General features: G+C 40.1%; 1 protein-coding gene across 4 annotated transcripts; it reads right to left on the bottom strand.

The window, feature by feature from the left end:
- Positions 1-764: 764 nt before the first annotated feature.
- On the bottom strand, positions 765-23,483 carry TARS1 (threonyl-tRNA synthetase 1). 4 transcript variants are annotated; one of them, XM_067545487.1, is made up of 20 exons: positions 23,347-23,483; positions 22,146-22,223; positions 21,528-21,593; positions 20,756-20,946; positions 19,018-19,141; positions 17,583-17,704; positions 15,995-16,112; positions 14,354-14,418; positions 14,155-14,233; positions 13,303-13,449; positions 12,062-12,160; positions 11,170-11,336; positions 7,199-7,361; positions 6,978-7,115; positions 6,324-6,401; positions 3,433-3,533; positions 3,223-3,327; positions 3,016-3,088; positions 2,046-2,160; positions 765-1,279 (listed from the first exon to the last, which is right to left on the bottom strand). In XM_067545487.1, exons 1-20 carry the CDS (start codon positions 23,365-23,367, stop codon positions 1,131-1,133), a joined length of 2,199 nt encoding a protein of 732 aa, XP_067401588.1. In that variant the 5' UTR covers positions 23,368-23,483; the 3' UTR covers positions 765-1,130. The 4 variants fall into 4 exon arrangements, with proteins under 4 accessions (XP_067401588.1, XP_067401587.1, XP_067401590.1 ...); XM_067545486.1 differs by having other exon boundaries at positions 23,311-23,461; XM_067545489.1 differs by lacking the exon at positions 21,528-21,593 and having other exon boundaries at positions 23,347-23,482.
- Between the last annotated feature and the right edge of the window lie 1,116 nt (positions 23,484-24,599).

Raw genomic sequence — 24,599 nt, 5'->3', positions numbered from 1 at the left:
GTCTCTCTCTAGCTATTATCTGTCTTTGAGCATAAGCTATTTGAAGCACGAAAGTATTTTTGGTCTGTGTTTGTACAGGGCCTAGTACATCGGGGTCCTGGTCCAGGACCAGAGCTTCTCACTTCTACAATACAAATACATTTATATTTTATTTTCCAATCACTGATGAAATTGTTCAATAGCATCAGGCCTAGCACCAATTCCCATGGAACCCCACTAGAAACATCACCTGCCCCATTATTTTTTTTTCTAAAAATTGTTTTTGCAATTGCTTAAACATCAAGGTTGTGAACTAAACTCCATAAATTCAGATTGAAGCACAATAGATTGGGCTACTACAAGGTCAATTTTCTGTAACTCATGCAATATGAAGCAGAGGAAAATTCTTCCCACTTACTCCTTGATTCTCTACCATGGGAGCCTGTTGGCAGATGCAAGTTCCACAGTTCAGCTTTAGCATTTAAAATGCTACATGAACTGGATCCAGCAACTCTAATAATATTGGCACTGTTCTCAGTCTCCTGACAATCTAAGCAGTGGAGGCTTTTGGTTCTACAGCATATGGGACAACCATGGTGTTAGCTCTCTTTAGTTTTGGCTTTGCAGCATCAGGAACAGCCTCTTTTAAAAAAGGGCTCATTTTTAAAGTTCCAAGCCTTTAGGTTCAGTTGTATTGAGAAGTAAAATGAACACTACTGATGTGGGTCACTCTGTTATACTCTACAATCCATCACATGCCCATGCTGAACCTTATGAAAGAGACATTGGTTACCAAAATTTATTATTTTTCTTAGTCTTAGTCTTTTTAGAACAAAATTAAACTTCTACAATATTTTAATCCTTCATTAACAATTCCATTTTCCCTTAATTCATATTAAGCCTTATTCACCTGGCTTCATTTTTTGTGATCAGATACCAAGAAGCTTTGTTGCATTGTTTGTGTAAAATGGTATTCCATAGACTCATGTAACATCTGAATAATACAGAAAGGTGTTTCATGGTTGATTTTTGTTGGCTCATTTGAAGATCTATTTCAAAATCAACTCAGTACGAATAAGAAGTTACATATGATTTAACTGCTTCATAGTGTAGTCCTTTTTAAACTAAACAAGGTAGGGGAATAAAATATGTTAGAATTCTTCTTCAGCATGTTTGCATCGAGAGCGTTTCAACTGTAGGAGCCTCTCCACAGTATCAGCAACTGTTCGTTCACCATGCACTTTGTTATCTCGGGTACGGATATTAACTGTCCCACTCGCCTTCTCCTTTTCACCAACAACTAAACAAAGCCAAAACCCACAGATTAGTATCACTTTTGCTCAAGGCTTGATTTTAAAAAGAACCCAAAAAAAACCAAAAACACCCCAGACTTTTCTTAAATATATAAGAATTATGAATAAGAACATACTAAAGCTTGACAAGACAACTAAATCCTTTGTCCCATCGCCACAGTTAAAGCTACCTTATAGTACTTCCAGCAGAGAATCTGAATAATGAAAACTCCATGACTGACACTGCTTCTGTTAACTATACTTCTAGGGCCAGATTCTCATCTTTGCTGCACAACAGCAAGACTCAGCTCTTGGGCACGTGTGCATAGACTCAATAATGCACCGAGATATCTTGGAAGGCAGCCTGAATCAGAGATTAGAATGTGGCATTCCTCTTCTAATATGCACTTGATATGGGAACTATCAAGCTATTGCAAATCATTTAATGTGATCTTTGACTGAAACAGTCTCTTGCCCTGTTGACTGAAAGGCACCAAGATATTTCTCCTGATGCAGCATCTATGTATTGAGTCACTAAATAGCAATCTCTTCAGCTAACAAAGCAGCAGAGATAGTCTCCATAGTGTTTACTGTCCAGTCATGCCCAGCTGGAAGGATGCTGGCTGTGAAAGAAACTTGAGATTTAAAAAGGAATTTACAGGTATAACTGCTGCCTCTGCCTCACTCACTGGGAAACTGGGTTAGACCAAGTTGCATACAAGAAAAACAAGTCAGCCACTTGTTTTACATGACCACCACATTCTATTGCTTTACCTAGGATAAAGTTATACTGTGCAAGCTGAGCATTTCTGATCTTCTTGTTCAGCGTACACCCAGGATCCACATCTACATCGGACATTAATCCAGCATCATGGAACTGCTGTCTGACCTAAGTAATAAAAGGACAAAATATTATTTAAATCCTCAACCACGAGAGAGTATGTAGACTTTAACTGAAAGGGACCATTTGAGGTTTGAGAGGCAAAAATTAAAATCTGATCACTGCTTTGCTTTCGTTTAGAGGCAGACACATTTTGACACTATCCCTTGGCTAGGGCATCAAAAAAAGTGTGCAGGCACTGAAATATGGAAGAATAGCTCAGACATGACAATATCCTTGCACACACTAAATCACTAAGCAATTTAGTACCTAGCTCCTTTAGGGTGAATAATCTGACATTTTAGCAATGCTGCAGTCAGAAGGGCTATAGGTCTTTGTGATCAGAAGATCCTTTAAAAGTTTGCTTTTTATATAATATTTTAGTTTAGGCCTGATCAGTTTGAAAGAGATATACATAGGAATATTTGTGTTGTAGATTGTTTGCAGTATTAAACAAATACAAAGGCCAGTCTTTTCCTCCCCCGTCATCATTACTCAAAATGCACGTGGGGATTGAGGGTCTGCTTGACTGCAGTCAGTTGTAGGAATAGCAAACAAACGTTAAGATATTTTCTCTATGGGTTTTCCCCTCTAGCTACAGAGCTGAGCAATTTCCTTTGTGTCTGGTAGTGAAGGCATTCTCTCTAGCATTCTGGGTATTTGTTGCTTAATATCAGAATCCACACTTCATGCTTCCAATGAGTAAGATCCATTTATAAATTTAGGTACTTTAATGTATAATTTAAATAAAATACAACATACTTACAACAGGAATTTATATACATTCCTTAATAAAAACAGAACTCAATGACAATTAAGCAACTCAGCTAAGTCACAGATTAACCTTGGAACAAATGAATTCACCTTTTGTGCATATTCGTCACATGTTGGTCCCACTGGTACCACCATCACTTGCTGAGGAGACAGCCAGAGAGGCCTTCAGAAGAAAAATAATTATGTAGTATTTAGTATTCTTTAACTTTTAGACATGCTTAATGCCATCTTCTACCACCCAGACTGCTCACTCCCTGACTGGACAACACTGAAAGTACGTTTATTTTTCAACTTTACCATTTTCCTGCATAGTTTTCAGTCAGGATAGCGATCATTCTTTCCACAGATCCTAAGATGGCCCGGTGAATAATAACTGGCCTTTTCTTGTCATCACCATCATGGCTGGAAATTAAAAAAATATCAGAAACTTATTTAATATGCCTCTAAGTGATAGGAAAGTTAGATTTTGTAACTACTGTACACTCTAGCATTTTTAGTTGTACTCACCTCACAAAGGTAAGGTTAAATCTGACTGGGAGCTGGAAATCTAGCTGGATTGTAGCACACTGGTGGTATCGGCCAATGGCATCTTTAATCTTAATGTCAATCTTAGAAACAAATCAAGCTTTTAGTAGGGTCTTTACAATACAGCGATGCTTTCTTATAGCAAAGAGATTTTCAAACAGTCGTCACACTAAGTGAAATCTATCCCAGTGCAGATGAACCATTTAAACCTCTATACAACATTATCTATGCCTCTCTTCAGCCCAAGGAGGAACGTAAATGGCTATAGGGCCTGATGTTGAGCCCTCTGACAGAAATGAATACAGTAAGAGGTTCACTAATTCAAATGAAATGTGCACATTGATTCAAAGCACTGAACCAATGTGGGGCTTTCTACTCCACTTTCCATGGAGTTCTTATTGAATCTATTCAGTTGTACATGGGAATAACTTCAAAAAGTCAAATTGAAATTTATCATCAAAACCAAGGTTTCTGCAACCCGTAGCTGAAAAAATCTCAAGCCTATTTATGTAATATTTTAAGTTAATCAAATGTGTCATCTTTACAGCTTACACTACATGCTAAAGGGCATATCTCCATAAGTGAGAGCTATCTATAGCACTTAAGGAAAAGAGACCCCAAGTAATAAAGATCATACTCCTTTCCTTCGATTGCTCACTTTCCTCAATGTAACTTGACTCCCAGATCTGAATGCGTGCATATTATGGCTTTTTTTTTTTTTTCTCCATTTGCATTGTGTAGATTTAGGCAGCAATCCTGAAAACAGTTGTACTGAAAGTTAGGCATGTAAGTATTTGCAAGATATGGGCCTTAATCACTTGGTGAACTGTCCCTATTATTTTACCACTCTACCACTGGGGGCGGGGGGAACCCCGTTATGCTTACTTTATACAAAGCCAAACTATAAAATTCATGTAAGCTGTTTTATTGAACAAAGTTCTCAGTGACCTTCTGAATCAGCTGGTCAAAACAAAAAGTGATTTTTATTTTTATTTTTTGCAAATAAACATGGTGCCACTTGTTGTCCAAGTATTTGGATGGCAGTCAGCTTATCTGTTAAAGTGCTCAAAAATCCAGAGAGTTTATCAATTTGTATAGTTGTTCATCAAAATTCTTAACAAAGGTATGCTGTTTGCTATTCCCATTAGTTCAGTCACCCAATTATGAAGTAAAAAAAAAATCCCACTTAGTTTAGGGCTTGTCTATGTGCAGAGCTGCACCAATTTAACTTAAGGTGTGCTTTTTAATGGTTCTAGTTAAACCAGAGCAAAAGGCTACATGAATAATTATTTCAATTTAGCTTTAGTCTATTGGGAACAGGTTTAACCTAAACCGACGTATTCACACAGGTGTATGCACCAGTCTAAATTGATTTAATTATGTGGATGCAAGCTTGTGTGTAGACAAGATCTATGGTGAACAATTAACAGTTGTACGCAACAATAGTTTGCTAACAGACCATAAGATGAAAGTTATTCAAATTATTTGAGGAATATTTACAACTAACATATATTCGTAGAATTCAAAATCAGTTTGCTAGTGATCCGTGAACAAAGAAATAGGCTACGTTTATTGGATAGCTTATTCACAAGTAATTTGACAATTTCTACTCAGGTGCCTGTAAAGGGCTTATTTTTCCTTGCAAGAGATGTCAATACTATTCTAACAATTCCTACTCCACTTTCCCAGATTGTTTTTTAATACAATGTGCACATGAAATTATTCATACAAGAATACATGCAAACTATAATAGTTACAAAATTACAAATACTAGAAGCGATATTTTACTTAAGGTAAAATTGTCCATGGCTAGTGTATAACTAAAACTTGAATATAAGAAACCAAAATAAACTGCTCCTTTTTTAAAAACAAACAAACAAAAAAAACCCATAAGTGAGAAATTACTGATCTCTAAATAGAATATTCCCAATACACCTAAAACTGTCAAATACCAGGCCTGATAGTTCCCACCTTCTGTTCATGCTTCCTAATAAGTTATCTACTTGCTTATTACAATGATAAAATTAATCCTGATGGTTTTATCTGTGTAAATTGGGTTGATCTGATGAAATAGAAAAATATTAAGTACACAACAAGTTCTTGGAAGCAATGTAGCATCTTACATGAAAAAACAACAACAAAGAACCTTACCTCACTACTTTAGAGAATAAACATTTGAAGTAAATTCCTTTGTCTTTATGCTGTCTCAAGATACTCAGTCTGGAGTTACATGCCTTCCCAGGATATAATTTTTTCCCTTTTGATATGTAGCTTCATGCCTAACTCTAGAGATATACTTTGATATACATGACTTGGCAACTCCCTCAGGAATACATTTTATTGTATATTCTCCGTCCAGCACTGACCAGTGCAGGATGCTTTAATGAAAAATTAAAACTATACAGTGCACCTGGCTGAGGGTACAAAGCTATATCATGAAGGACTTTGTAGGATGAGGGAGATGGAAGGGAAAAACAAGACTGCCAGGGGGGAGAATGGAAATCACCACCACATTATTTACTCCCTCTTGCTGATAACTAATATAAAATGAAGAATGTTGTTGTCTGCCATTAATACCAATTATACATTTAGTTAATATAACAAGTGGGTGACTGGATGAAATACTACTTCTGTTAGTCACACTGAGAATTGTTTTGCCTGTTTTTTTACTATCATTTTGGGAACCTCAGAAAACTTTGGGTTTGGAGTATTACATTTTTTGAAGTTCTGTAAGTATTGTTTCTAATGCTATTTCATGGTCTATCCCAGCAAATGATGTTCAAATACTATGGTGATAGTCATGGTATTATGCCTCAATAGTTGTTGAGACATTTACTTAGGAAAGATGTAACTTTACATTTTAATTTACTAACCTTAGGTCCATAGAAAGCTCCATCCCCAGGGTTCAAGTCCCACTTCTCGCCAAATTCATTGAGGCTGTTTTCAAGTTGCTGGAGAAAGGATACATATGTTTAGTGTTTCACTTAGTATAGATTTCGTTTGCCATATTTTTTCTTCCATGTAGTACAGCATCTGATCATGCAGAGAGACAGCTGATACTAGATCAATCACTACCTAATTGTCAATAATGCTCAGTTATAACAGGGGACCTAATCCTGCTTCCCTTACTTGTGCAGGGGAAGTCAGCAGTACAACTATCATGACTAAGGTGAATACAGCTGGGATCTTGGATGGTTGCTCAAAATTCTGATCACACTCACGCTTGAGAAAAAAAACTTATCTTGCTTTCTTCTTTTTAAGTAAACATCTTTTGGTCCTTTCTTTAAAATGAATCCAAAGTTCTTGTTATATAAAGTAATCATCCACCATGGTCTCCATACACTGAAAACTATTAGCAATGGCAGATAGAATTAAAAAATAGCTCTATGGACTGAATTTTTTACAGCCACAGTTGTCAGTAGTCCATCTGGAGGACTATTCCCCCCCCCCCCCCCGACATTCTAGTTTCCTACTATTTGAAGATACAGCTAAAAACTATACACCAGACCATTAAAGTTATCAATTACCTTTTCAGCTTGATTCCACACTTCAATATCTCCCAGGAATTTTTCAGGACGAGTGGAGAGCTCCAGTTTGAAGGAAAATCCAAACACACCGTACACAGCTTGCAAGAACTCCAGACAGCTCTTTATCTCCCCTTCAATCTTTTCATGAAGACAAATCATATTTGAGGCTTTATGTTGTTTGCATTTTAATACATAATATCTTATTGATCAATATGCTTTACCTGCTCCATTGCACAGAATATGTGAGCATCATCCTGCTGGAACCTTCGTACTCTAGTAAGTCCTGTAAGTGCTCCTGACAGCTCATTACGATGAAGAACTCCAAAATCAGCCAGCCGCAGCGGCAACTCACGCCAGGATCTTGGTCGATGGTCAAACATTAGGCTGAAGGAAAAGATTCGTTATTTGAAATTAATTCAGGATTAAACTATTAAAGAACACCAGTGTATATTCTGATAAGCCAGATGCTAGCAATTTCAGTAATTCTGACAATTTGTAATAGAGCACACAGTAAAACCCAGAGAAAGCTTTCAGGGAAACAATTTCAGGGCAGTTTGGAAGAATGATAAAGAGATATGATAAATGTTAAGAGCCATACAATATCTGAGTCAAATATTAAAAGCTGGCTTCCTAAACTTCACCTATAAAACGGCAATTTACATCCATTCTTTATTTTTTTTCCTCTAGCCTCCCATACACTCAGGTGCATAGTGCATTCACCAGTTTCTGCCATTTATTTTGGTCTTGTGCTGGTCTGGTCAGACTTCTGAGCATCACATTAATGGATCTGGTTTTTCTCTACATTCTGCACAATGTTTCTCTAGGTTGCCCTCTTTTTTCCTCTCTAGATGGTGTCCATATTGTCACTTTTGATGGAAGTAATGTTGGTGGCATTCTTAAAGCATCTCCTCAATATGTCCATCATCATCTTCTTATCATATTTGGTGCTTTAGATTGGTTTGTCTACTTAGAATTTCCGATGCAGCAAGAAATTGTTTTCAATGGACTCTGAAGACCTTCCATGGGCATTTATTTTGGAATGCAGTCTTCTTTTAACCTTCTTCATCCTCTTTAACTTGAACTTTAATTTAGCGATACAAAAGTTATGGTCATTGCCCACATCTGCTCCCCTGTAAATACCTTTTTGAACAGCTGCAAAACATTCCTGAAATGCAGAAGTGATCTATATGGGGAGTTCCATGTCACTTTATGAGGAAATATCATAGAATTATAGAACAGGGTTGGAAGGGACCTCAGGAGATCATCTAGTCCCTCCCCCTGCTCAAAGCAGGACCAACCCCAACTAAATCATCCCAGCCAGGGCTTTGTCAAGCTGCACCTTAAAAACCTCTAAGGATGGAGAATTCCAACATCTCCCTAGGTAACCCATTCCAGTGCTTCACCACCCTCCTCGTGAAAAAGTTTTTCCTAAAATTCAACCTAGACATCCTCCACTGCAACTTGAGACCATTGCTCCTAATTCTCTCATCTATTACCACTGAGAACAGCCTAGTTCCATCCTCCCTGGAACCCCCTTTCAAGTAGTTAAAGCCTGCTATCAAATTCCCCCTCGTTCTTCTCTTCCGCAGGCTAAACAAGCCTAGTTCCTTAAGCTTATCCTCATAAGTCATGTGGCCCCCTAATCATTTTTGTTGCCCTCCTGTGGATTCTCTCCAATTTGTCCACATCCTTTCTGTAGTGGGGGGCCCAAACTGGACACAATACTCCAAATGTGGCCTCACTAGTGCCGAATAGAGGGGAATAATTACTTCCCTCGATCTGCTGGCAATGCTCCTACTAATGCAGACCAATATGCTGTTAGCCTTCTTGGCAACAAGGGCACACTGTTGACTCAGATCCAGTTTCTTGTTCACTGTAACCCCCAGGTCCTTTTCTGCAGAACTGCTGCCTAGCCAGTCGGTACCCAGTCTGTAGCTGTGCATGGGATTCTTCCATCCTCCATGTAGGATTCTGCACTTGTCCTTGTTGAACCTCATCGGATTTTTTTTGGCCCAATCCACCAATTTGTCTAGGTCACTCTGTATCCTATCCCTGCCCGCCAGGGTATCTACCACTCCCCCCACCCAGCTTAGTGTCGTCTGTAAACTTGCTGAGAGTGCAATCCACCTCATCCTCCAGATCATTAACGAAGATGTTGAACAAAACCAGCCCCACCACCGACCCCTGGGGGACTCTCCTTGTTAGCAGCTAACAACTAGACATCGAGCTGTTGATCACTATCTGTTGAGCCCAATGATCTAGCCAGCTATATATCCATCTTACAGTCCATTCATCCAACCAATAACCTGCTGGCAAGAATACTGTGGTAGACTTAAGCTTTGCTAAAGTCAAGGTATATCACATCCATTGCTTTCCCCACATCCCCAGAGCCAGTCATCTCATCGTAGAAGGCAATCAGGTTGGTCAGGCATGACTTGCCCTTGGTGAATCCATGCTGACTGTTCCTGATCACCTTCCTTTCTTCCAAGTGCCTCAAAATGAATTCCTTGAGGACCTGTTCCATGATTTTTCTGGGGACTGAGGTGAGGCTGACTAGTCTGTAGTTCCCCAGTTCCTCCTCCTCCTCTTTTTTTTTTTTTTTTTTTTTTTTGGAAGATGGGCACTATATTTGCCTTTTTCCAATCATCCAGGACCTCCCCCAATCGCCACGAGTTTTCAAAGATATTGGCCAATGGCTCTGCAGTCACATCAGCCAACTCCCTCAGCGCCCTCGGATGCATTGCATCCAGCCCCATGGACTTGTGTATGTCCAGCCTTTCTAAATAATCCTGAACCTGTTATTTCAGCACTCAGGGCTGCTCACCTCCTTCCCATTCTGTGCTGCCCAGTGCAGCAGACTGGGAGCTGACCTTGTTTGAGAAGACAGAGGAAAAAAAAAACTGATTACTTCAGTTTTTTCCACATCATATCATTCTACCTATCACGAGATTGTTCATGCTGAAAACTTCTACCAATTGTTCAGCATTCTAGTTCATGTTCAAAAACCCTCCTGCACTTGTCCATAATTCTATCCAACCTATCGTTATTACTTCCAATCTTTGTGTTAAAATTACCGATAGTCACTATGATGTCATGTTCTGGAACCTTGCTTAACACATTCTGTAACAAATCATAAAAAAGCACTTTTTTCCTCATCTGGCTTTTCATCGGTTGGTTCATAGCATTGTATGACTTAAAGAATTTAGTCTGAAAGCCAATTGGGATAATTCTTTCACTGATTGATTCCCACTCAGTTGTGCCTACTCTACTTCATTTGACGTTACGATTACGATGTCAGCGTCATGTCTACTATTCACATTCCTGAAGTAGATGATGGCCATTTTGTTTCTCTAAAGTGTAGTTTGTTCAACCTGTCCATCTACACTCACTGATTCCAAAGACATCAAGATGTTATCTATTCATTTCTTTAGCTACTTGAGCAGTTTTAGCAGCTTCTTACACTGTTCTCATTTTCCAAATATCCAATTTTTATCATTGATCTGGTCTTCAGCAAGGGACTTCTCAGGACATGGGCTTCCTTACAGGTTTGACCTATGCACATCATATTTTTCACATGAAGTTCACCCATTGCATACACTAAAAATTGGCATTGCACCTATGCACAATTACCTATTTCAGGCATACAATTTTTTTGGGATCAAAAGAGGCAGCCGGTTTTGACAATCTAGCCCTTGAAATTATTAGTTAATAGCATTCATAACTGTATTTCTCTGAACCTAGGCATTGTAGGCTATATAGTTCTTAATCATCAGATTATATTACCCTTGATAGTGTTTCAAATTTGAGTGCCTAAAGTTGGGCACCTAAATAAAAGGCCTGTATGTCAGAAGTGCAGACTACTCAAAACCTGTGAAGCAGAAATGTGTACATCTTGGCCTCAGCTAAAATCGGCCAGAGCTTTAACTCCACAAGAAACCTTCAGTTCAACTCCGTAGCTATCAATTAAGAACGTGTCTCCACATTGGAGACTTGTGAACAACAGCTAGAAAAATTCATGGATGATGATCTTGCATCACCAAATGAAGTGATAGTATTAAAATAAATTATATTAAAAAAATATCAGAGTGCACCTGGCTTGGAATTTTTCACAAATTGGGAGGGAAAAAAATGAATGGTAGAACTAATGCAAACAAATTGGCAATATTTAATTAAACAGATGATATATAAATACCAGTGTCCTGGGCAGTTCATGGGCTTCAGAGCAAAGATTTCCTTCTCCACCTCAAATGAAAACATGTTTTCACTGTAATGCTGCCAGTGCCCTGATGTAACCCAGAGTTTGCTGTTGTAGATGTTTGGAGTGACAACCTCCTGGAATCCTCGTTTTCGATACTCACTCTGAAAGAAGAGACACAAGAAACAGAAGAGTTAATAAGGCAGGCTAGAATAGCAATGCTCAACCTGCGTCTTAAAGCCACTTTTGTCTCTTTAGCACAGCATTTGCAGAACTTGTAAAGTATATGACTCAATAAAACAAGCAGAGTTGCCCTCCTGAAACATGCAAGGCAATAATGAGTTAAACAGAGGCAGGGGTTGCCAAGATCCTTTCCCATTCTTTGCAGCAGCTGGAGAGACTGAGGAATAAGAAAGCGAGAAGAAACATTTTCTCCATCCCAGCAACCATAAAGCAATCAAGAATTAGGTCTCCATTTGTCACAGAGTCACAAAATAACTGGAGATGCCTCGTGATATTGCACTGCGATGTTTGCATTGTAGTGTAGCACAAATACATAATATGGTGCAGTGACAATGCAAATATCACAGAAGAGTATCAGAACACTTTTCCCATCTCTTTTGCTTCCTTACATGCCATGCTCTAAAAAGTAGCTCTCCAGCTCTGCCAGGCTAAATTCAATAACCTATTCAACAAACATGCATTAAACCACCCGGGTACTGTATATTATGGTGTGTCTTTCTTTTTTTTCTTTTTTTTTTAAACAGGACACAAACATTTTAAATTAATTACAATTTTATTGTTATATAGTCTTCTAAAACCTTTTTAGCTCTTTGTCTTGAAATCTTATTATAAAACACATGAGAAAGAATCTGAAGATATTACTTACCCTGATGAATTCAATTAAACCGTTATAGATGTAAGCTCCCTTTGGCAAGAAAAAACAACTGCCAGGACTAAGTTCATGGAAGAAATATAGTTCTTGATCCTGAAGGAAAACATTAGCGTGTCTTAGTTTTATGTGGTAGGTTTAGATTCTGATCATACCCTTTTCCTCTCCCAATATTACAGTTACTGTCAGGTCTAAAAGGTTAGTTTTTACTACACATCACTAACCAGACTAAAGTTAAAAAAAACTCAACAGAACTGAACATACTGTAAAATAGCGAGCTGCAGATCAGAAATGCTTCCCTGTGTAAATACCTCCATCATGGATAGCTTACGGTTAGTGTTCAGTTTCCTATTTTAATATTGATTTTCCTGCATACACTTGTCATTTCACGTCTTGCATGTAAGGTTTTGTTAACTATCCTCCCATCCCAAGGTTCATCTGATCTGCTTTTACTACTAACAATAACTAGTGCTGCTGTGACATTTTACACTTCCAATGAACTGTGCAAACGATATATCAGTAAGCTGATACTTTGCTAGATTTTGTTCCTGCTTTAGGGCAGGAGATATTTTAGTGAGTTGCAGTCTCCTTTCTTGAAATAAAAAGAAAAGACAGTGTAACAAACTATTAATCACCTTGACTAACACAATGCATTTTCATTAATATGATCTTATTTTATTGGAGGACAAAGAATAAAAAAATGCAGCGCAATTGTGAACTCTAGAAATACGTCAGCAATAATCAAAAAGAAAAAAGTAAGAGTATATAATGGATTCTAGAGATGTACAAAGAAAAAGCTCTAAGCAATGACAAGCTGTAAGAACCCTCTCTAGGAATGAGCTTCCTCTCAGGCTTCAATATAGCAATAAAATAAATCCCATCGCAGGTTATAGACCTACTACTTTTCCCAAGATCGGAATTTTCATATTTTGGGCACAGTTACTCTGTCTAGGACAGTTACTATTCTGTTTAGGTTTTTGATTGATTGTAGTTAAATAGCCAAAAGCTCTCTAGAAAAATGCTTGTTTGTCTACAGTCCCTTGTAGTGGTTTTGATGCTCAGTTCTAAAGAGGATAATTATTTAATTTTGTACCTTGTTACTGTATTTTCTGTGAATTACCTGCTGATACTTCAGAATACAGATGTGATGTTAGTGCTGTCTTTCACATGCCCTTTTAAATCACTGCGTAGTTTCTGAGCAGAATTTAAAAAATACACTAACAGAAAGAATGTCTTACCCGTCCAATCTTTCTGTGATCTCGATTTTTAGCCTCCTCCTGGAACTTCTCCCATTCCTTTAACATTTTTACATCTGGGAATGAAATTCCATAAAGTCTTTGGAGAGTTTCCATATCAGACTTGCCTTCCCAATATGTTGAGGAATTCTGAAGACAAGTGAAATGGTACAGTATAACAACAAGAACAAACAGCACCCTCCATTATGACTGCCACTGTACAAGCTCTGTGATATGTTTTTTAAAGCCATGCAATAATCAATAACTGAACAGCCATAGTTAAAAAATGAAACTGATAAAGGCACTATGTAAAAAGAATACAAGCATGAATACAGAGCTCTTAGATTTTGAATCAAGATGAAAGCTAAATATACACATTAAAAAATAAAGGGCCAGATTGTTGACTGTAGCAAAAATGCACAAAGCACAAGTTGGCTGGCTGTGAGAAAAGATGGTTTAAAGATCTCCTTTGCCACCTTCTGCTAGTGGTGCTGCTCTGTGCATGCTCAATTCCTTCTGACTGCTCCTATTTACAATAAACTGCAAGGGGCAAAAATTACAAGCCAGGACCGGTATAGCATAGGGTATACACCCCTTTTTTTGAGTCATGTCTCCTGTCCTGCTATGCTATCAGCAGTCAGTGTGGGCTTAGGCCCCCATAATTTGAATCTACACTACTGAAAGATCACACTTACATCAGGATGATCCTCTCTCAGATGGGCTAAATGAAATTTATGATCAGATTATACCAGTAGTGTGGGACAAAGTGCCAGACTCCTACCCCAGAGATCTGGCCCAAGATAGCTACAAATAAATATCTTTGTTTAAAATTAAGCATAGAGTCTCAATGCATACCTTATGGATTTTTAATGCCTTTATCTTGCCAGTATGTCTGACATGAGGGCCCCTGCACAGATCTATCAAGGGACCACATCTGTAAAAATGCAAACAAAGACAATACTCAGCTAGCCCACATTACGTTAGTAAATATTACAGCCATTGGAATTATAGTGCGTGTGTGTATATATCTTTTTTTTTTTTTTTTTTTTTTTACCTGTACACTGTAGTAGTTGGAGTATTGACTTTTTCATTCAAGATCCGACACTTGAACTTATTATACTGGGAGGGAATATAATGGTAAAGTCCATGTTAATTCTTCACAACTTGAAACTGCAATTCAAATCTCAAGTATCTGCAATGTGCTATTGCCACTGTATGAAAGAATCTATTCTACTAATTTAAAAAAAATCCTTGAATGCATGTTCATGAACAAACTAATTCCCCTCCTCCTACCCCACAGATGGGAGAGCATCCTATAGGATGGGCTAGATATAGATGTCAAAGGATAGGGAACAGCTTTTTGTGGCACTTGAGTGTGCACGTATGGCCTCCTATTCAGGGCAGACCTCCACAAAGAGATGCAATTTTCATTTATCAGCATCAGTTTTGGATGGACACACTTCTCAAGAGTAGCAAAGTTCAGTCAAAACATTTGGAATTTAACAAGTTGTACATATACCATAAGTATTTAGACAAAACACTCAGGATTATATTCACAAGGGGGATTTATTTTAAAAATAGGGCAACCGATTATATTTATGTTGTTTCCGTTGAAGGTTATTTCCCCCCACATCCTTGTGCGTGCACCAGTATTATTACTGATCTCTGCACAGTTCAAAGAAAGCAAAATAATTCAGTTGACTAGCAAGTAACTCAAGAGCCAATAGAAGTGTACACATTCTTGGGCAGACTGCGACAGTTAAGTCTATATTTTGTTTTTTAACAACGGAACAGGAGACTTCTAAAAGAAATGAAGATTTAGAAACAAGAACATTCCCTAAATTATACCATATATCTATATATGTATCATATATATCTAAGTAAGATCACACTTTAGGACCAATGACAAACACTCTTCTAACAATGGTGGCTTGATACTAAATTTCCATAGGAGAAGACACATTTTGTCTGTGCCAAATAAAATTGTGTAGATTCTCAAGGCAGAACTGGGATTTTACGACATTTTCATTTCTTTTAAGGTCTGTTCACTTTGTTAATACTGAGCAAGTAGAGTTCAAGCAAAAATGCTATAAAATTGGAAAATGCCCATGTCTCCTTCACCAATCTGCTTCACCAGCCCTTTTTGTTTAAGGTAGTACAGAAATCATTTCATATTCAGACTTAGTCCTGTCCTCATCATTCTAAAAATTGATTTGAAGAACTCACTGAACACAGCTTCAGATATCTGCAAAGCCAGCTGCTTACTATCACTAGTGTTTTACGTTCACAAAGAGTTATACATACTACCATCCAATTCATTCTCTCAACATCCATGTAAGCTATTACTCCCATTTTGCAGACAGGAAAACTAAGTAACAGAAAGACAACTTGCCCAGGGCCACAATGTGAGTCAGTGGAAGGATCAGATTAGAACTCTGGTGTTTTGGGAACACAGTCCTGTGATTAACCCTCATTCCCTTCATTTAAAAAGCTAAAAATTGGTATATGTGCTCACCTTTAACTAATAAATATCCTAAGTAAACCCACACATTTGGAGATATATTGTCAATATGCTGCACACAACATCAGTGGTGTATCTTCCCACTAACGCTAACAGGAGACGCACAGCTAACATTCCATACAGAGTTACTGTGTAGCTACAGTAAACATGACACAATAGTTTAGAACAACCCACCTTAAACATTTCAAGTAAAGTTTCCTTCTTAATTTCCAATCTTTCAAATTGTTGTTTTTCCTTCATGATCTTCTTGCATAAGGTCTCCAAAGCAGAGAAATCGTTACTGGACACACCTCTACAACAGACAAAAGTAAGTTTGCATTGTCTTTTACTAGTAATCTCTACTGTGGTTTCACCCCCACAACGTATCAGCTTGTGCACTAGAGTCACCACAAAGAAGGAAATAACCTTCATCAGAAAAAGGGCTGGTCAGAATACTTTGCCCCTGGAGCAAGAGGCAAGCAGGAACTAGACTGTGACTCAGATTCCCCAGATTGTGACTCCACTCCTGCTGCAGTGGCAGGACAGCTATGCACTGTGTAGGTCAGCACTGTGATGTAGGCCTGAACCACAGCAGGCCCGGACCATGGATACTTATTTAACGCTTAAGGGTTAATTCTCACACTAAAAAAGAACAAAACTAGGCATTATAGATAGGGATGTTTCAGACACGTTGATTGTTCATGCCACTCCAGGCTCCACTATGATAATGGACTGCTTGAACATATAAGCGGGAACACCCTGCTTAAACATTTTGTGATTTAACATTTATGACACATTGGGGCCATGTTTGTGAAGATCTACGTATGAATGTTTGGAAACATCCTGAAATCTAATTGTAATAATTTACAAGTAAAGTAAAATGCCCAATGTATATCAGGAATGTGGTTAATGTGCAAATCATGGGGCAATGAGAGGGCAAATAAGATTTCTTTTATTTCCTTTTAGTAAAATTGGCATTAATAGAATTGGTGTAGGTATAAGAATTTTATTATGTTAATAAGTATAAAATAATGTACCAATGTAATGAAATAAGAACGTAATAATTTTAATAAGTCTGAATGAGGAGTGAATGCAGTTTGAGTCTGCTGAAATAAGACGGCGAGGAAGTAATTGCTGAGATAATGGTTCTTAGCCTACAAGGGCAGGAGGGAGAGAAGATGCTTTTGTTTAAAGAACTTTTACAACCCAGATGGCTGAAGATCAAGATAACCACGGAAAACAGAGGAGTTAACACACAAGGACAGGGACAAGACAAAGTGTGAAACAGAAATGAAAGAATAATGGGAAAGCTGTCACACTTGCGATATCAAACATAATTGATGATTACATCAAACAAGGAGACTATCTGACATGACAAAATCCATAGACCCGAATGGGGATGGATAAGTATAAAAATGGGGTGAAGAAACCTGGACTTTGGGCTCATTCTGCAAACCCCAAGGAGCATCGTGTTGTGACTGACAAAGACTGGCTCCATCCTCGTGTCTAAGTCACCTGGCCAGTGATTCAGCTCGAGAAACACAGAGGCTGGTAATTATATCCCTCCTGCAGAACCGTGTGCATGTGTGTGTGTGTGTGTGAAAGTGTGTTTTAGGCAATTGCTTTTTCAAATATTTTCTGTATTCATAATAAACGTGGCATACTGCCTTGTCCCCTGAATAAGATCCTGCTGTTTATTTCGTAAGTGTAACAACTGCCCCTTTTTTGGTCTGTATTGTAGGGTTACAATCCAGCTTTCCGGAAGTGATAAGAAAGAACCTACCCATCCTTGAGGTACATGTCATAATAAAATCCATTTTCTATTGGCGGGCCATAGCACAAACATCCACCATAGATTCGCTCCATAGCTTCACCCATTATGTGAGCACTTGAGTGCCAGTAGACCTAATGAGAGGAATGAAAAGGGGATCACAGTTTGAGTATTTATGTACAATGCATTTCAGGATCTTCTGAAATCCATACAGAAGTCTTTTGATGATTTATTTGTATAGATACTTGAACCAGCAGATCTAATATTAGAGCTGGTTGCACAATGGGAAATGATTCACATATCCATTTGCCAATTTACCCAAAAAACACAAGTAATTATCAGATAAATTGTACTTGATCATCTTTACAGCTGGTTAAGTACTGGAAAAAAATTATTTCATTATAGTTCTCTCACGTGGTTGGCAGCAGGAGAGAAAATTAACTGAATAAGTTGCACAAATGTTAATTGACTAGCCTCATTTACTATATTCATGTATCATGAATGGTACTACAGGCTGGGATCCATGAAGGGACTCAGGTGTTGGAATGTTGAGTATCACAACACCTAACTTCTAGGAGCCTAGAAAAATCACAGGAACTACACTGTGATCCACATAGCCAAGTTATGTACCGAGGCTCCTATACAATGAATGGGGAGAGTGATCCACACATTTCAGCACACCTGGTGCTGAGCCACCCAAGCTAACCAACAGAAGATGCTGATGACAGAGATGTGTGCTAAGTCCTGCCCCTCTCTCAGAGATAGGCACCTAAATCCCTGCTGCCTGTCTCTGCTTGCCATCCACACACGGTAACCTGCCGCCTGGAGTGTCAGGCACTCTAGGCACCTATGCTGCTGCTTGCAGGAATGAATTGGGAGCCTGCTTCGCTCTACACAAAATGGCTGGAGGAGGAGATGCCGTTACCTGTCCTATACCTTTTAGACCAGTGATTAGAGCACTCACCTGGGATATGGGAGACAGCTTCAATTCCCCACTCTCTGCCTGAAGGGGAAAAAGGATTTGACCAGGGGTCTCCCACACCTCTCAGGAGTGTGCTGCAACCACTGAGCTATGGGAGATTCTAACGTGGGGCTCCTCCAGTGTCTCCTATTGAAGCTGTTCCACTGAAGATAAATACTGAAAGTGTGAGTGAGCGAGACACACACCCTGTAGTCTGGTAGTTAGGGCACCCATCTGGGATGTGGGGACCCTGAGTAAAGTCTCCCTGCTCCAATCCCTCTCATTATTCTCTCTCTCCCCCCGCCCTCCCCAATTTTGAATGGGACCCAATCTAGTAGGCATGCTAATGAGGCACCTACTGAATTGGACCCCGCAAGTGACTTAGATGGCCAAACACCAAGTAATGCTCACCAAGGACTAAATTCAATGTAGTTTGAAGTCTGTCATCCAAGAGAGGGAAGAACTAGTTTAGTGGAAGATACTTACTGCTTGAGCTTCTTCATCATCAAATTTGAGCAGTTCCAGGGTACAGTCTTCCTCCAAGGGGCGGTCTAGATCCCAAACCACTTTGTTCACTTTGGCAATAACAGTGTTGTCAGCCAAGCCTTGACTATAAAATAAATAATTTGTATGTCAGCTATTCAACAATCAACAAATGGGAACATTCCCCCATAACCTTTCCCATAAACAACTAGGGTGGGATTTTCAAGAGTGCTTAGTGCAGACTTAACTTTGTTTCCACTGAAGTCAGTGGCAGAACACCCAGTGACTGCAAGGAGAGCAAAGTTAGACCCACGCTAAGAAAATCCCACACACAATGTTTTATTTGTGAAGAGCAGGAAGAAACTAAATGTAGTTTACTCAGCAAATTTCCCACTGTGGAGCACACTTAACATATTTGACTTAGGGCAGTACTTATAGACTGTGATCCTTCTGCAATAAGAGATGCTTTTAAGCAAGTAGCTGAATGAGAACAGATTTTTCTTTTTGAAAACTTCAAGTAGGTACTATTACTTTTACATTTTGTCTCCACTAACCAAAAAAGACACAACAATTCTTAAAGATGATATATTTGGCAGTCATTTGAAACTGAAACTATTAAATGTTTAAGCAAATCAGTAGTTCAGATGGATTGACTGCAAGAGAGAAAGCACATGAGTGTTTCTAAAGCACTTCCATTTAGAGCTGAACAAGTCTCCAGGAAAGACTTAATCTTTCCTTAGTTTATTTCACCTCAACCTAGAAGAAATCAGCTCTACTGGGAATTACTTGATATCTATGAACCATATGAATATTGTTCAAAAACATCCACTGATACCCAAGTCACCATGACCTTAACACTAAATGAACATAGGCACGATCTTTATTTTTATGATCAAGGGCACTAAATTAAAGTAAAGTTTGAGGCCAAATTTTGAGAGACCATCTGAGTTGACAGATGAATGAGCATGCAATCAGCATGTGCATGAACTGCCAGCTTTAAACATATGTACCAAGAAAGCGAAGAGAGGAGCTTAAGTACAATGAATAACCTAGCCACAATAAGGTTAGTGTTTCACAAAGTTTAAAGTCTCCTCATTTTCATGATTTTAAACTTTGAGCATCATAAACTGTAAACACCAAGTTTTCCAATATGCCAACTACATTGCCCAAAAACTACAATAAAAGGTTTAACCATTTGATATACATCCAAAGTTAGGGTAGTGCTCTTTTTGATGTTTGCCACACATATGTAATAAAATGGTAAAATTAAAGTATTTGTATGAGTTACTCTCACTGAAATTAACAGGAGTGTCACTCACCAGTCCTCCACATGTCAATGCAGACTAGATTAAATTATGTGATGCACCAACATCCAATTCTACAAACACTTCAAGTGTGAGAGTAATGTTACTCACATGCTTGATTAGATTCCAATTCAACAGGAGTACTCACTTAGTAAAAGTTATTGACATGATTATGCATTTTCAGGATCCAGCCCATAAATGTCTTAATTTTAGAAACAGCATCTTCATAAGGCAAAGAATTGCTATGAAATTAGAAAGCTGTTGAGTTTGAATTTATAATAAAAGCAAGGCTGCTACAAATCATGATTTGAAGAAAACTAAGTTGGGCTAAGAAATAAATAACCCATCATGCTAAGGACTATAAAAGATCACAGATGCAGTTTGTAGAAGTAGCTGTGTCTGAAAGTGATAGCATAGGCCACAGAAGTCAGTTATACCTAATTCCACAAGCAACTTGATAAGGCGTGGTCTTCCAGGATTCAGCATCAACCTGCTTGCCATCAGGTAATGTGACTTTAATAGGTTTGCTGTCTTTTGCAGCTCTTTCTGCTAGAAGCGCATCATGTTCTGCTTTAAGTTTATGATACATCTCTAGACGCTCATTGATATATTCAGGCCAGGGATTCAGCTACATGTAAAATAATGGAAGGAAGAAGTATTTAGCAAAGACTTCCAGTTCTAATAACAAGTAACTTTAAAAACTAAGAAAATGTTACCTCCTTTACTTAAGTGTCTAAGTGGCTTAGGAATCTGAATCTCATTGATTTTCAATGGGAGCCAGGAGTCTAAGTCACTTGGGTCCTTATGAAATTTTTAGCCAGTATCTTTTTTCAAAACAGAGAGGGGTCAGGCTAGTTTCTTAGCAAAAAAGTGGCTATTAATGCAACAGGAGTTTGAAATGCACAAATTCTACTGTAGCTTAAAATACACTGGAAAAAGCAAGCTGCTGACATTATCATCACAATAATAAATGGGAAAGGGGAAAAAGTCTAACAGCACACTGTTTCAATTAAAGCAAAAATGATTACATTTTATGTACCTCAAAATTTCCTACTTTATCTCCTAGAGGTATGCAAACTCTGATTCAACCTTATTATAATAAATCAAATCCTACTAACATCTCAGCTAACTTGCAGTGATGCTCTACCTTCCCTTCCCTATCCATTTTCACTTCCTTCCTTTTTCCTTTTCCACACTTTAATCTGTTACCTTATCATCTCTACTCTTCCTCTTCTTCCCATTTATTCCTTTAACAGTCTGCCTCCAGAAGTGTTGCTAAAGCAATTTAAACTACATTAATACTAAAAAAAACTATATTTAATTTCTAAATTAAAGACAAAAAGCTTTGGCTAAATTAAGATTATTACTTCAAATTAAATAATGGTTTATACCTGTTTTATAAGAAGTTTCTTAAAATCTAATATACCAAATAAAAATGTCAAAAAGTTCATGGTTAAGAAAAAACATGCTTTTCATGTCTATACTGTGTATTCTCATTTACTCAAAGTTAGAAAACTTCACCACTAGAAAGACAATGATTACATCATCACTTACAAAAACATCCCTCTTCTTGGTGCAAACCACAGGACAAATCCTAAAAAGGGAATTGCTACAGACTGCTCTACAAATCCAATATAACCTGTTGTAATAGCATCAAAGAAACAAAAACTATTTTTTAACTATTTCACTGCTGCATGTCATTACTATAAAACATCAACAGACATAAGAGCATCCACAACAGCAGGTGTCATGCACTGATGTCCTTTGAATCTTATTCAACAATGAAATTAAACTGTTTAAAAGCATATAAATGAACTGGAAATTTACCTCAGTGCAACCGCCATCACCAGACCCTTCTTTGGTTTTCTTCTTCCCCCCTTCCTTCTTTTCTTCCCCAGCACCAATCTAAAAAGAAAATAAACTGAACTTACTTTACTCTCCTTTCTTGACATGTTTATAGCTGTATCTAACACTATAGGTGAGGGAGAAAGTGTCCACTGGTTTAAGTACAGCACAGGATTCAAGGACTTCCTGAAGACCTAACACCAGGTCTGATCAGATCTCATATCCTTAGATAAGTCACTTTATCTTATTACCTCGGTTTCCCCCATTCTAATTGGCAATATAAAACTTACCAGCTTGTTGTGAAGAACATTCAGTAACTCCCCAATTCTAAGGCTCACACTTCCTGCTCTGTATACTTTCTTGTGCTTTGCTTTGTCCTTTACTAAATATACAAGATGACACTATAATGGACAGCAAGTTCCCAAGGGCAGGGCCTTCCTTTTTCTACACATCTGTAAAACACTTTGCACGCTTATGGTTCTATACATTTTTAAAAGTTAGTGCTATCCAGGACTTAAAGTCCAAACTGGAGACTCCCATCACATCACTTTTAAATCACTGGTTAAGGGATGACAATTTAAAGCGGAAAGGGAAATAAGGTTAGAGGGGATGGAAATAGACATGACAGTCACTTGGTGGTTTCTCTATCTGCTGGCCATTCCCCATACTGGTTTTTTTTTCTCCAGTGTTTCAGTTTGCTTTTGGGTTTTCTGTGGCCGGGTCCTGTATCGGATCACCGTAGAAGACAGACGCTGCTGTGCCCGCACAGAGCCCCACTGACTTTCCCGGGGATCCACGCTGGAGCCAGGGTCCATGGGGCTGCCAGCTGTGCGGGAGAGGAGCAGCATCGGGCTGCATGCGGGCGGCACCTGCCCCGCTGGCGCTGCCGGAACTTACCGAAACCCGGCTCAAGCTGGAGGGAAAACGACCACAGGGCCGGGGGAGGGAGCAAGCAGCCGGAGTGAGCCTTCCCCAAGGGGCGGGCTGGGGCCGGGGCCAGGGCCGGGGGAGAAGGGGCTTTTCGGCCCCCGGTTCAAACCCAGCCCGGGCCGCATGCGGCGCTGCTGGGAGGCTGATGTGCCACGAGCGGGGATCGAGGGGGGCCGCGGGGACGGACGAACGGACAGAGTCAGGAGATGAGACCCACCCGGTAGGTGGCCCCTGAGGCGGGCGCAGCCCTCACCTGGCTCCCTGCCCCCGCCATCGCTCGCCGCTGGCTGCAGCACCGGCTGCCGGGACAAGGCCGCGCTCAGGCCCACCCGGCCGGCTCCGACAGCTGATGCAACTCAAGGGCCGGGAGCCGGAGGAGGGAGGCGCGGCTCGCCCCGCCCCCGGCAGCACCAGGCGGGCGGAGCCAGGCGCCGGCGGAGCAAGGTCAGCGGCTGCCGGTGCCGCCAACCCAGGGGCCCCCTCGGCCCGTCGGATCCGGGCTCCACCCACCAGTCCTGGGCCTTGCTTCTGGCTCGGCCCTGAGGGGGAGGCGGAGGCTGCTAGGGGACAGCGTGGGCTGGGGCTGCCGGGCACGAGCTGCGGGAGGGCGGCCGCAGCAGCAAGGGCAGCGCCCGGCCCTCCTGCAGCTTCCGGCTGAGGGTCCGGCCCCTGGGAGCTCTCTGCCTGGTCCCACCCGTGACAGGTGACTGAGCCAGGCGCGGGCTGCTCCGCCATGGGTGGCCCCGGGTCTCCTCTCCGGCATCTGCCCAGCACCGCTGGGGAACAGGCCTGTGCTTCCCAGCAGGCCGGTCACTGCCTCGTGGTGCTGCTGTGCTGACCTGTGGTGCGTGGAGACCAAGGAGCGATCGGGGTGACCCGGCGGCTAGGGCTGGAGATGATAAACTGTAAGGAGCCGGCCTGCGCTGAGCGGGGAGGGGACGGGATTGACTGGGCCACGTCGCAGGCTCCATATTCAGTGTCTGCTACCCAGAGATCCTTCCTGAGCTCTGCTTGCCAAGGCTGCTGCTTAAAGATTTCCCTGCCTTTCCCTTGTTCCCACCCCAGCAGGCGATGGTGGGATTTCAGAGCTGATCTCTCCAAGCCAAACTCACTTTACTCAAAGATCTGTATTGGCATGGCCTTTGTTGGACCCTCTTGTGCAGGGAGATGGACACTATTGTTCTAGAGAGACAAGGTAGGGGAGGGAATAGTTTTATTGGACCAGTTTCTGTGGGTGAGAGAGAGAAGCTTTTGAGCCGCACAGACAGAGCTGTTCTTCAGGTCAGGTCTAGGTCTATTCACAACCTGCCTCCCTCCTTGTGGCTCGCCTGGACTGGAGCAGCCACACCTTCATTGCATCAGCTGCGGGAGCTGCCTGGGCATGTGTGCTGCCTCCTCCTGGAATCTGGCTCGATGTTGAAGAACTGAAGAAAAGCTCTGTGGCTCGAAAGCTTGGCTCTCTCACCTGCAGAAGTTGGTTCAATAAAAGATATTGATGACCTCACC

This window comes from Emydura macquarii, unplaced genomic scaffold (genome assembly GCF_026122565.2).
Source record: "Emydura macquarii macquarii isolate MOO-44397 ecotype Brisbane River unplaced genomic scaffold, CSIRO-AGI_Emac_v2 contig_1045, whole genome shotgun sequence".
Lineage (NCBI taxonomy): Eukaryota > Metazoa > Chordata > Testudines > Chelidae > Emydura > Emydura macquarii.
The sequence above is the reverse complement of the archived record's forward strand: the minus strand, read 5'-3'. Positions and strand labels throughout refer to the sequence as shown.